General features: G+C 39.2%; 1 protein-coding gene across 1 annotated transcript; it reads right to left on the reverse strand.

The window, feature by feature from the left end:
* Positions 1–288: 288 nt before the first annotated feature.
* FAM177B (family with sequence similarity 177 member B) lies at positions 289–4985 on the reverse strand. The gene is made up of 4 exons (XM_054520018.2): positions 4797–4985; positions 4435–4501; positions 1796–1893; positions 289–1437 (listed from the first exon to the last, which is right to left on the reverse strand). The coding sequence occupies exons 1-4, from the start codon at positions 4968–4970 to the stop codon at positions 1300–1302; spliced, it is 477 nt and encodes a 158-aa protein (XP_054375993.1). The 5' UTR covers positions 4971–4985; the 3' UTR covers positions 289–1299.
* Between the last annotated feature and the right edge of the window lie 9163 nt (positions 4986–14148).

Below are 14148 nucleotides of genomic sequence, written 5' to 3' on the forward strand. Positions count from 1 at the left end.
TGAGAGCACATCACAGTATGGAGGAAACATAAGATCAAAGAAGCATGCAACACTGAGCTATCACACGGAGAACACCTGTCTGGGAAGCCACCTAAACTGACAGTGGACTTCTCAAGAGAAAGAAATAAACTTTCTTGTTTTAGGACACTGAGATTTTGGAGGTGTCTGTGGAGCATAATCTATCCTATCCTACTATATTCAACTCATAACCCCTTATGCTCCAGGCCTACTTCTTCTTTGATTTCATATTAAATTAATTCCAACTTCCTCTTCTCTTAGAGCTATAATTTCAGTTATATATGGCTGCATAACAAACCACTCCAAAGCTTAAAACAACAATAAATTATTATTTCTCATAATTCTGTATAACAATAACAAGCAAAGTCAAGTCACCCATATTTTACAAAGTAGACTGGAGCTCAGAAATCTAGACACCTCAAATCACACAACTAGTAAATGGGAGAAGTGAAACTGGAACTCATGTCTTACTACTGCAGGCCCTGTGTTTTTCTTTCTTTTTTTTTTGGTTTGTTTTTTGCTATTAATGTATCACAGTTACTTTGGCCAGCACACCGTGTGTTATCTAACAATGATTTCCATGTTCGATCTTTCCAGGTTTTGAACATTTCTTGACAAATAAATAAGAAAATAATCCATTAAAAATTTTTTTTCTAGAGCTTATATTATTTATTGATTGTTTTAATTTGGAGGGATGTACCTAATTCTTAAAGATCTTGATAATGATCTTGTAACAGAGTTATTAGCAATGTTTACTTATTGTAAAACAATCCCCAACTAAGCCAGGATGGTTGTTGGAAGTACACACCTATATCAAACCCTGAAAGGGGATTTATTTAGACTTTGCGGTGCCCAAATTTTCTTCTGAGGAAGAGAGCTTCTTTACTGTACCCTCGTCCCATGACAGAGGATTTCAGCCAAAAACTCCCAGTCCCAAATTCCTTAAGGTATTTATGCTACTGCGCAGATGTCAGTACTCATGGGACTTGTATCACGGGGGTGGAGTTGAGGTGGGGTGCCTTGAATATAAAAATTATTCTGAGAAAGTGTCCAAAATTACTCTCATTATTGCTTGTAATTCCTGGATGCTTGAGACTAAGTCACACGGAGATTAGGATCAGATCTGGCTCAGAAGTGCTACCTGTGGTGTTGTTGCCATGGTAATCAATGGCCAAGGAAACTATATAGATCCAGGGAAACTATATAGATCCAGGGAAACTATAGTCTTTGCTGCCATCATGAGCTAGGATCTGCCACCAGACCCTCCCTGGATGAGGTGCTTCACTGAGAAATGGCCTCTGCCGCGTCCTGTTGTATGGTTCCATACTCTCGGACCCCAGCCTCCAAGTGACACTTTTCATCAGGAACCTCAGCTGCCTGGGCCTTTGATCCTTTCCTTTCACTTTTGTTGTCACTTTTCTGTTTTGGAGAGAAATAAGGAAATGTTTAACTGTACAAACAAAGACCTCTGAACTCCCCTTCTTGTATATAATGCCCATGTAAGAAGCTTCTACTTTAAGCAATCTGAGCCTTCACACCCAACTACCTTCTTCTACAACACAGCTCATGACATCCTAACTTCGCAGGAGTGAGGCAAATATGAAGAAGTGTCCTGGGGTGAGCAGAACTAGAAAAATAAGTCAGTCTGACTATGGTAGCTTGGTGAAATTATAGTACATATGACCAGGTGGGAAAAATACTTTTCTATTCTGGCCTAAAGTTGGAGCAACCAATATTCCCATCTCAGGCCCCTTGTCTCCATCAGAGGGTCACATACCTTGTTTTGTATCCTATAGAACTCGTTTAACACATACTGATATTTGGGTTGAGTAAGACCAAAGAAGACAGCAAATCTTCCACCAAGGAATTCACATGCTAAAAGAAAGAATGAGCACTTGCGTAAACTGAATTGCTAACTGAAGCTTCACATCAGTTGAGATGCCCAGAGTTTAAACTACTCTGATATTGGGAAGGCAATCCCAATATAGTATGGTAATAGTGATCTATTACTATAGTATAGTATGGTAATAGTGATCTATTACTATAGTATAGTATGGTAATAGTGATCTATTACTATAGTATAGTATGGTAATAGTGATCTATTACTATAGTATAGTATGGTAACAGTGATCTATTACTCTACTTAACTTCAAGGCCGACAAAACATTTCAATTGCCTTGGCCTCTCAAAAATTCTAGGATTCAAAGGAAATTTGTCAAATCTTCTATCTTTATATGGGATTATATATAAACTATTTTTTCCAGATGTATATATCAGGAGAGATTTTCAATATACTTTAACAACAGGTATAGCATGGGTCCTGAGCAATCAGAACAGGTATTGCTCATTATCCCCATGAATACCAGCTAAACATCCGCTTCAAGTATATTTCAAATTAAACCCAAACTCAATCCAGTATTACCAAGACCCACATCAGGAATTCTTCCATGCATCCAGACAGACTCCTCAGAAGTTGTTTAAGGCCTTCCTTTTCTGCCTTCAGTAGTAAGGTAGCCTGCAGGCTCAGCACTGGGATCGTTAGAGTCAGGGATAAAGGCGTAGCATGAATAATGAGTGGTTTCCTAAAGATGTCTCCTAGAAAAGTTTTCCTTTACAATTAGGGGATTTCCGACAGCCTTGTCTTACCCCTCAATTATAGGACTTTCTGATTCCTCTGACTCATTCTACCTCTTGGGATATTGCTCATATAAGGCATCAAAATGATGCTGTTTTTAAATATGTCTTATCTTTTCATTAATATATTATCTCTTTGTCCTGTTTATTTGCTGCACTGCCTAGTACATGTGTAGAAGATAACTTTTTAAAAAAATATTAAAATAAATCTTAGGAAGCTTTCCTGTTTATGACCTACTAGAATTTTAAATTGAAAAAATTAATTACCAGTGTCATCTGGGTTCCAACTCCATTCAAACAAAATCTCTGTGTAGACAGACCACAGCACTGACTGCTAGCATCTTTATGCCTCCACTACAATCTTGAAGCCCCAGTCAGGAGCATTTTACCACTGCAGTTCTGTTTGGAACTCACAAGGAAGCTAGGCTCACCATGCATCCTATCCCTGCAATCTTAAATCAAAACCCAACATGCAAATCACTCTTCTCCATATTCTCAATCCCATATTGAGTTTTGCTTCTTTTACCTGACCTAATCTTCTCCGATTCCCTCCCTCTAAAACATATCTTTTCAAACCCCTTTGCCTTAACCGAAGTGTAGAGAGCTGTCTGGAAGACAGCATTTTTTTTTCTGTTAACTTATTATGGTCAGGGTAGGTTAGTATTCACTGGGATTTTCAATGTAACTTCCAAATCACTAACCTTCTGTGCTTGTGTAAAAGCACTTATTTCTTGAAGGTTCATACCATCTGCCTAAATCACCCCATCTTTACTTTTTACTGTAATCTAAAGACTCCCTGGTCACTTTCATGGTCCTCAAGCTAGCCTTAGCCAGCCACACTTTCATAGCTCTCTTAAGGTGTCTCCCCCCATATGTCAGCATGCCCGAGTCTTCCAGATCAGAGTCCCTGTGCACTTTCTACCCTGGCAATTGTGACAACAAATTATAATTACGAGCATGTTTGCTGGTATATACGATTCACTGAATATTGAGTCCCTTGAAAGCAGAGACATGTCATTCATCTTTGTGTCCCAGGGTCCAGCACAGTGCTGAGCATATAGTAGACACTTACTAATGTTTTTTTAAATGAATGAATGAAGATCAATTTCTAAGAGCTATTAATACAATTTCTATTTTCTCACACTCTTAAAGTAGTTTGCCTTCCTATCATCTTCACAAGATGTGCAAGTTAGAAGGAAATGAGTAATTAGATGTTGTCAACTGTGTCTTAAACAAATTGGTGAAAGTCAAACAAAATAAGATTTAGTATTTTAGTTGTTACAAGTATTCACTTAGCCCATTCATTATGCCCCTAGGAGGGATCAATAAAGTTCATGTTTATAATAAAGCAGTTATGATGAGGGAAGTTAGAAACTGAGAACTGTGTCATACAACAATAATTGTTTTTTTAACTTGGAAGTTCATTCAGGAGAAGAGTCAACTCAAGGAGGACTGATTATTGCCCTCAAATATTGCCCTCTGTCCTATGAAAGAGGCATCTGTAGCAGTTTTGTATGGTTCTAAGAAAGATAAGTAGGAACTTTAGAAGTAGATAAAATTTGGGCCGAGATAAGAATTTCCTGATGAGAGTTGGTAAAAGATGAAGGGTCTGCCTGAGGATGCGAAGTTCTGTGCCTTTGGGAATGAAGGCTTAGCCCAGATCTCACTTATTCAGGATGCGATGGAGTGGCTTACACAATTGGAAGTCCCACATAACTCTGAGGTCCTATGGATATATATATTTGTTTAGGATAGAAACAAAATAACCTTAGCAGTACTTACTAGAAAATGAGGTGCTTGCTATTCGTCCTGCCCAAAATCGTAGGTAGGGCCCCCAGGAAAGTTTAGACTGAAAAAAGGAGAAATCGAGATAGAGTAGTTAATAAGAGGAATGGTGACTGCAGATTTGTTTTAATGTAGAGATTTCAAAATGCTCTATATAATATGTTCCATTTTCTCTCTCACAGATGAAGAGACTAAGATGATTAAAATTATAAGTTGCCTACGCATGGATCTAGAAAGCAAAAAAGGAGACCAAGGACTTAGCTTAAAGCTATTCTTTCTGTGAACCTTGTCTGGCTCAGTCTCTTGTTCATTCACCGCCTTCCCCACCATGTTCCCTAATATTGATATACTAAGCTTACAGGGTCAAGTGTTGAATTTGTGCCCTGCTCCTCTTTTTCCTCTTCTTCCTCCTCCTCTGTGCTATATTCTTCCATGATGTCTCCGTCAACAAAATGGATAATCCTTTTAGGAGTAGTCTTTTTGGAAGGTACACTCTTCTCTAGGTCTAACTTCTGGAAACCGTCAATCTCCATAATGAAACAAAACAACTAGAAAATTAAAAACAGGGCAACTTAGGGCAAGTTACCTAGAGCTGAGAGTTATCTAGTTATTTTCAATGGATAGTAAAGACAGAGAATTTAGAGGTAATCACACTTGTGACCTCTTCAAATCCAAAAAAGGACTGTTCTATTCTGTACCAAAATGGAAGAGATTTGATAAATAGTGAAAACGTGAACTTTCAGTCTTCAAACAAAAGTGTCAAGAGGGTTTTCTTACCTTTTGTTAACATTAAAACACACAATTGCTAGTAGGAAGGGGTCACTGCCCTGCAGAAATTTCTCAATTATTTCAATAAATATTGAGAAGCAATGTAGGAAATTGTTAAGAGTACAGACTTCACACAGACGGGAGAAAATATGTGCAAAGTATATATTTGGTAAAGGACTTATATTTAGAACATGTAAAGAGCGATTACAATTCAATAGGTAAAAGGCAAATAACTCAATTAAAATATGGGCAAAATATTTGAGTAGAGATTTTACCAAAGATATACAGATGACAAATGTCATTAGTCATTTGGGAAATGCAAATTAAAATCATAATGAGATATCATAACATACCCACTGTAATGGCTAATTTTCTTTCTTTCTTTTTTTTTTTTTGAAACAGACTTTTGCTCTTGTTGCCCAGGCTGGAGTACAATGGCGTGATCTCGGCTCACTGCAACCTCCGCCTCCTGGGTTCAAGTGATTCTCTTGCCTCTGCCTCCTGAGTAGCTGGGATTACAGGCACCGCCTGGATAATTTTTTGTATTTTTAGTAGAGACAGGGTTTCACCATGTTGGTCAGGCTGGTCTCAAACTCCTGATGTCGAGTAATCCACCCACCTTGGCCTTCCAAAGTGCTGGGATTATAGGCATGAGCCACCGTGCCCGGCCTAAAATTTTTTTGAGGGGGGTGCAGAGACAGAGTCTTGCTCTGTCGCCCAGGCTGGAGTGCAGTGGTGCAATCATGACTCACCGCAGCCCTCACCTCCCAGACTTAAGCAATCTTCCTGCCTCAACCTCCTGAGTAGCTGGGACCACAGGTGCATGTCACCAAGCCTGGCTAATTAAAAAAAAATTTTTTTTTATAGAGATGGGGTCTCACTATGTTACCTAGGCTGGTCTCGAACTCCTGAGCTCAAAAGATCCTCCCACCTTGGCCTCCCAAAGTGCTGAGATTACAGATGTGAGCCACTATGCCTGGTCTCTTAAAAGTTAAACATAAAATCTTGTAATTTCACCTAGATGTTTATCCAAGAGAAATGAAAACGTATGTCTCCCTAAAGATTTGTATGGGAATATTTGTAGCAATTTTATTTGTGAACACTCCAAACTGGAGTCAACTCAATGTCCATCCACTGATGATGGATAAACAAAATGTGGTCCATGTATTCAATGGAATACTCCTCAGCAATTAAAAGTAATAAACAATGAATATTTGCAACACTGTAAGTGACTCTCAAATGTATTATGCTAAGCAAAAGAAGCCAGATACTGCATAGTATATAATTCCATTTATGTAGAAATTTAGAAAAGGCAAAATTATGGTAGAAAACAGATCACTGTTTGCTAGACGAGAGTGGGTAGGGGGTTAAGATTAACTACAAAGTGACAAAGGGAACTTTTTGGGGTGATGGAAATGTTCTAATAGATATCATGATCATAATGTCCGTTACTTGACTGTATAATTTGTCAAAATGAATCAAATTCTACACTTAAAATTAGTTCATTTTATTGTATTTAAGGTATATCTTAATAAAGCTGGAAAGCTTTGGAGACAGACTTCCTGGATTTAAAATCCTATTATTTAATATCCTGGTGTCTTGGTTTTCTCATCTATAAAATAATAGTATGAAATGATATAGTGCCAACCTTATAAAATTGTTATGAAGGGTAAATGAGTAAAGATACATAAAGAAGTTACAGCAATTCTTAGCAAATGGTAACTGTTAATAAAAGCTGGCTATTATTAAGTATCTCTAATTTACTTAGCAGTGTATATGTCAGGCAGTATTCCGATGTTGTAAGCATACCTACCTACAAATGCATTGTTGCTTTTTTTTTTTTTTTGAGACGAAGTTTCGCTCTTGTTGCCCAGGCTGGAGTGCAATGGCATGATCTCAGCTCACTGCAACCTCTGCCTTCCAGGTTCAAGCGATTCACCTGCCTCAGCCTCCTGAATAGGTGGGACTACAGGCACCCACCACCACCCCCGGCTAATTTTTTGTATATTTAGTAGAGACAGGGTTTCACCATGTTGGCCAGGCTGATCTCAAACTCCTGACCTCAGGTGATCCACCTGCCTCAGCCTCCCAAAGTGCTGGGATTACAGGCGTGAGCCACCATGTCTGGCCTCGTATTGTTTTAATTAATATTTAAGATACTTTAAGATTATATCAACAAATATGGCTGAACTGATGTAGAATAGTTCTTCCTATTCCAGACACACAGAAATGCTGGATGAAATTAAATGAAAACATTATATCATAAGTACACTAAGGAAGTAGAAAAAAGAGAGAGACCTAGGGATAGAGATGAGAGAGAGAGGGGCAGTAGGTTGAAAGAAAGTCAGCCAGCCTAGATGTCAGAATAAGAGAAAGAACAAAACTGTAAGTATGAGCTGAGGCCGAGATGGTTGCTGGGGGATTCAGAACCAGATATAGGCCTTGGAGCCAGAGTTTTAATACCAATAGAGAGAGGAGAGTCCAAATCTCAGATCCCATGAGTGTGGAGAGCTGAAATGAAGCCACCTGCATAAAACTAAGATAATAAAATACTATCTTATCTATAAAATATGGACAGGAAAATCTACCCCCTGGCTTGCAAAAGTAGCAAAGTAATTTGCTACCTCCTAGCAACAAGGGTAGAAATAGTCACCTAAAAAATATTGGAAACCCCCACCAGTACCACATGCTGGTGTGTGGCCCAAATTCATAGTCCTCATATGTTGTGAAAACCTAAGATGAAGCTGAGTGAACTAAAGGCACTGTAATCCACTGAACTCTGTCAGACGCCAAGTACAAAGTCACCTTGGAGGAATAATTCAACAAGACAGGATATACTGAATCTCCACTAAAAACAATTCCTGGCTGGGCGTGGTGGCTCATGCCTGTAATCCCAGCACTTTGGGAGGGCAAGGCGGGCGGATAGCATGAGGTCAGGAGTTCCAGACCAGCCTGGCCGACATGGTGAAACCCTGTCTCCACAGAAAATACAAAAATTAGCCAGGCATGGTGGCAGGAGCCTATAATCCCAGCTACTCGGGAGGCTGACGCACTAGAATTGCTTGATCCCAGGAGGCGGAGGTTGCAGTGAGCCGAGATCATGCCATTGCACTCCAGCCTGGGCGACAGAGTGAGACACTGTCTCAAAAAACAAAAATAAAAACAAACCCAACAAATGCCTGCTGAGGATGTGCTTATTGTAAAAACTTACAAACTACATGAAGAAACTAGGCATCTGGAGGAAGCTTCAGCTGATGAGAAAACTGGGGAGTCCTCACCTGAGAATTAGGAATGATAGGACAACAGGAAACATTAAAGTTAGTATGCTTAATGTTAGGTTGGTGCAAAAGGAATTCCATTTTTTGCCATTAAAAGTCATGGAAAAACTGCAATTACTTTTGTATTCAAAAAGATAAAAGAAGCAAAATATACCCAAAAGAAGACTGACTTGAAAAAGAACAAATTGCAGAAAAAAAAATATCATCGCATAGTGGTAGGTTGGATATTGATTAAGCATACGAAGAAATCTGAGAAAAGCTCTCACAATATAGTATAATTTTTTTTCTTTTGATGGCTGACAGATTCTTTTATTAACAGTCAAAAACTTCACACAATTGGAAAATAAATATTTCTTCAATGAATAATCAAACAAAAATTATCCAGGACCTTATAAGATTTTCAGTATGTACCAGGCTTGATGCACATCTTAGAAGACAGGACATTATCTTGCTGGGATCATTAGGGTATGACTGAAAATGAGAAACAGTAATTTTTAAAACATTTACCTAATAATAGCTTTCCCAAACAGTAGTTCCCCTGAAATTAAAACACGAAATACAATTTATGTTTATACCTGGTTTTAGATATGACTCAATATACATCAATTTTAACTTTATGGTTTGGTATTACTTTTTAAAAGGCGCTCAATAGAAATTCAGATCTCACTTTAAGACCATGAATTTCAAGTTGCAATGAAGTGTACAATAAAGTTGTAATTTCTCAACATCAAAGTTTAATTATTACAAAATAGTTCAAGCAACAGACAATACAGTATAATTTATGTTGGAGTGTGTGGTTAGCAAAAAAGAGATATATATTTAATATGAAAGAAAAGTTAGGTGATATAAAGGATAGATGAGAAAGTTCAGTACGTCTAATAGGAGTTTCAGAAGTGAATACCGGCCGGGCGCTGTGGCTCACACCTATAATCCTAGCACTTTCGGAGGTTGAGGTGAGAGGCTCACTTGAGGCCATGAGTTTGAGACCAGCCTGGGCAACATTGTGAGACCTTGTCTCTATGAAAGAAAGAAAGAAAAAGAAAGAAAGAAGAAACGAAGGAAGGAAGGAGGGAAAAAAGAAAGAAAGAAAGAGAAAGAAAAGAAAGAAGGAAAAAGAAAGAAAGAGAAAGAAAGAAGGGAGGGAGGGAAGGAAGGAAGGAAGGAAAAGAGAGAGTTGAGCAAAGTGGTGCATGCCTGCTGTTCCAGCTACTTGGGAGACTGAGGTGACAGACTTGCTTGAGTCTGGGAGTTTGAGGTGAGGTTGCAGTGAGCAGCGATTGTGCCACTGCACTCTAGCCTGGGCAACAGAGAAGATGCCATTTCAAAAAAAAAAAAAAAAAAATAGAGAATCCAATATCCAGCTAAACAATAAGTGGGAGTAATGTAATGATATATTCAGACCTACAAAAACTGAGCATTAACCATTCCTGCATCTTGATTGAAAGATTAATAATAGGAAATTCTATGTCAAGAAGAAGAAAACTAAACCCAGAGGTAAGAAAAAGTAAGATGTCCCAGGCATGGTGGCTCATGCCTGTAATCCCAGCACTTTGGGAGGGCAAGGCTGGTGGATCACTTGAGGCCAGGAGTTCAATATCATCCTGGCCAACGTGGTGAAAATGCATCTGTACTAAAAAAAAATACAAAAAAAAGTAGCTGGACTTGGTGGCATGTGACTGTAGTCCCAGCTACTCAGGAGTCTGAGGTGGGAGCATTGCTTGAACCCAGGAGGCAGAGGTTGCAGTGAGTTGAGATTGCACCACTGCACTCCAGCCTGAGTGACAGATTAAGACTCTGTCTCAAAAAAAAAAAAAAAAGAAAAGAAAAGAAAAGAAAAAGTAAGATGCAATAAATATAAGTAAAAACATAAGTAAACAGGGTAACAAACCCGGGTGTGGTGGCTCACGCCTGTAATCCCAGCACTTTGGGAGGCCGAGATGGGCAGATCACAAGGTCAGGAGATCAAGACCATCCTGGCTAACACGGGGAAACCCCGTCCCTACTAAAAATACAAAAAGTTAGCTGGGCGTGGTGGCGGGCGCCTGTAGTCCCAGCTACTTGGGAGGCTGAGGCGGGAGAATGGTGTGAACCTGGGAGGCCGAGCTTGCAGTGAGCCGAGATCGCACCACTGCACTCCAGCCTGGGTGACAGAGCGAGACTCCGTCTCAAGAAACAAAGCAAAAACCAAAAACACTATTTTGGTGGGGACAGTATAAAGACAAAACAGTATTAAGTACTAGATAATAACAAAAAATATGAGCTGACTTCTAAGTATTATTTTGGGATAGGCTGGATAAGATACGTTGTTAACTACGCATATTAACAATTGAAAGGTAACTAGACAAATAATGGAATTAGAATGTATAGCTTCAAAACCAGCAGAAGAAAATAAAAAAGAAAAGAAACACTATGAAAGAAGGCAAGAGAGAAGAAACAGTAAAGAAAAATCATGATCAAAAGAAACACTAAATAAAATATTAGCATTAATTCCAAGTAAGTCAATAATCATAATAAATGCAAATGGATTGTCAGTCATCCATTAAAATGAAGACTAGCAGATCGAATTTTAAAAATATTTTATGAGCAATGCAAACATGATTGAATACACACATATATATTATATATGCACATGCTTATATATATACAAATAAATCACCAAATCTTATTGCTATAATGCTGAGTTTAATACCTGTGTCAAAGGTCAGAGTTGCAAAAGATCTGCCAAAGGTTACATTTGTCATCCACAGCAAGGTGATGTGATATCTGCCCTGTTTGGGGACCTCTGAATGGTACACATGGTTTCCCCTGACTTAGTAATGGTGTATCACAAAAAAGCCTCAGTAAGAAGTAAGAAGAGGTATTATCATTTAGTTTCTGATGCTAACGAACAGCAAAAAATACCCATTTTAATTTGGAATGAAAGACCAACAATATGTTAAGCATAATACTATTGCACAAATAAACACTATCAGTGCCATAAGAAACAAAACACATTCTGCAACAACAAGCAAAAGAAAATAAAACATTTTCAAAAAGTAACTTACATAATTCCTCTGTATTTTTCTTTCATTAATTAGTGATGTTTGGTGTTGAAAGTAGTACAAATTTTGATGCTAGAAATTGTTCAATAGATGATAAATTTAAGAGTTAAGGGTTCTGTAGGCTGAGGCCATACAGTGCACTTGGATATGCTGACGTGGAAGTGTTCTCTTGTGTGTCTTACAGGGTGGAACATGTTTGAGTTGTGGGAAGGTCTATATTTATACATCCAATATTAGCTAAGCCCAGTGGCTCTCAAAAGTATTTTGTTATGAGAACCATCTGGGGGTCTTTTAAATAATTTCAAAGACAGGCCACACCTAAGACCACTTAAATCACAATCTCTGTGGGTGGAACTCAGGCACTAGTATATTTTGAAGCTGCCCAGGTCATCCCAATGTTCAGGCAAGTTTGGGGACCAGTGCCCTAAAGAGAGTGAGAAAAGAGGAAACTTTGAAACTGAAACAGAGACTTGTGATTTAGGGATTTGGTGTATTGCGGAAAGCTTAAACATCAGGCTAGTTGTAAAACATCTTGTCTATTTTTTTTCCAAGAGGCTTTCTTGCTTTCTACTTTATAAACACTTCTTCACACTGCCCCAAGCTAAAAAGCTTAAATATCAAAAGTTTAAAAATAAGGCCTAATAGTCTCATTATAGTCAATTTACTCCTCTTAAGACTGTCCAAATTCATACATTTCCAAACCAAATGAAACATATGCACACCTTCATCCCCTGTACACCTGGCTTGCCTCTATTATCTTACAGACTGATGATATCTGTTGGCTCTCTGAAGAAAATACCAGTCTTCGTTCTTCATGATTATGGTGTTGTGCATTAATAGCCGTACACATCTTTAAGTTCAGAGGGCTCTTTGGGAGGTTGGAGGGGAGTGGAGAGAGAGACTGTGAATGAGCACAAGAGCGAGCACTAGCTAGCTCACAGTTGGTTTACTGAATGTTTTTCTGCCACCTAATGGGCATTTTAGAATATGCTATGCAAAATTCATCTTTGTAATCGATGCATCTCACACAGAGGGGTCTCAATAGTGAAAAGTTTGGAATCAACTTATTTACAAAAACCTTGGGAGCACTGCCAGCTTCACACCTAGATGTGGGTATTTTGTAAGTGATCTTCTTTTGGCTTTGGTTTAATTTTTTTTTCTTTTTTTTGAGACACAGTCTTGCTTTTGCCCAGGCTGGAGTACAGTGGTGCAACCTCAACCTCCCACAGGCACGTGCCACATGCCCAGCCTTTTTTTTTTTTTTTTTTTTTTTGCAGTTTTTGTAGAGATGGAGTCTCCCTATATTGCCCAGGCTGGTCTTGAACTTCTGGACTCAAGCGATCCTCCTGCCTCACCCTCCCAAAGTGCTGGAATTACAGGCATGAGCCACTGCGCCCGGCTCAGTTTAATTCTTGGGAGCACCTCTACCTTTTGTTTCTTAAAAACCCCAAATATAGACTATGAAGGATAGTTCCTAAGTATATAATGTAATTAACAGGCCATATAATCTCTCTGACCTTTTAAATATTGTATTACCCCAGGGCTCAGTGACTGGACCTCTTCTCTTTTCTATCTGCCTTCTTGAAGATCTGCTTTGGCCCTGTGGCATTCAGTACTATCCACACACAGATGATTGGAACATTTATATTCTCCAGGTCAGACTTTTTCCCTCAATCTCACAGATCCAACTACCTGCTTGACATCTCTTCTTAGTTGTCTAATGGACATCTCAATCCTAATTTGTCTAAATCTTTGCTCATGCTTTCAGTGCAACTCTCCCTCCATCCCCCCAACACACACATACTCACACATTTACCTCTACTCTTCTGGCAGCCTTCTCATCTCAATAAATGGCAACTCTATTCTTCCGGTTGCTCAGGTCAACAACACTAAAGTCATTCTTGGTTCTTCTTTAATCACACCTCACATCAAATCTGCTAGGAAATTCTCTTGGATATTTCTGGAATCACACTTTTCATTACTCCACTGCTACCACCCTGTCTATCATCTCTCACCCTTGCCGTCATCTCTCACCTAGATTAATTATTGCAGCAGCCTCCTAATTGGCCCCCTCCAGTCTACGCTTGAAAAAGAGCCAGAATTGTTAAATCCTAAGTGAGATCATGTCATGTCTTTGCTTAAAACTCTCCAGTGGGTTCCCGTCTCACCTAGAGTAAAAGCCAAACTCCTCACAATGGCCTCCAAGGCTGTGTATCTAACCCCTATGAGCTTTCTGACGCCATCTTGTACTACTCTCCCTCCACTGACATCACTCTAACCACACGGGCCTTCTTACTGCAATTCCCTGACCACACAGGTCCGCCCTCCCTCTCTGCAGAGAGCTCTGTGTTGGCTGCTCTATTAGTCTTCCTTTCCTTAGACTGTTTCCTTGCTCATTTCCAGTCTTTAACTCAAATGGAGACTACGCTGAGCTCCGCTTTCAAGGCAACCTCCCATTGCCTTCACCACCACCCTCTGCATCTTACCTCCTGTTTCATTTTTTCTCCTTAGCACTTACCAACACTGAACACTCCATAGTCCACCAGTCTCTGTCTTCCCTTTCCTCCCTGTCCTGCCCCTTGGCAGAGGGGGAGGGTTTTACCTGTTAACGTTCACTGCTGTAT

This window comes from Pongo abelii, chromosome 1 (genome assembly GCF_028885655.2).
Source record: "Pongo abelii isolate AG06213 chromosome 1, NHGRI_mPonAbe1-v2.0_pri, whole genome shotgun sequence".
Taxonomy (NCBI): Eukaryota; Metazoa; Chordata; class Mammalia; order Primates; family Hominidae; genus Pongo; species Pongo abelii.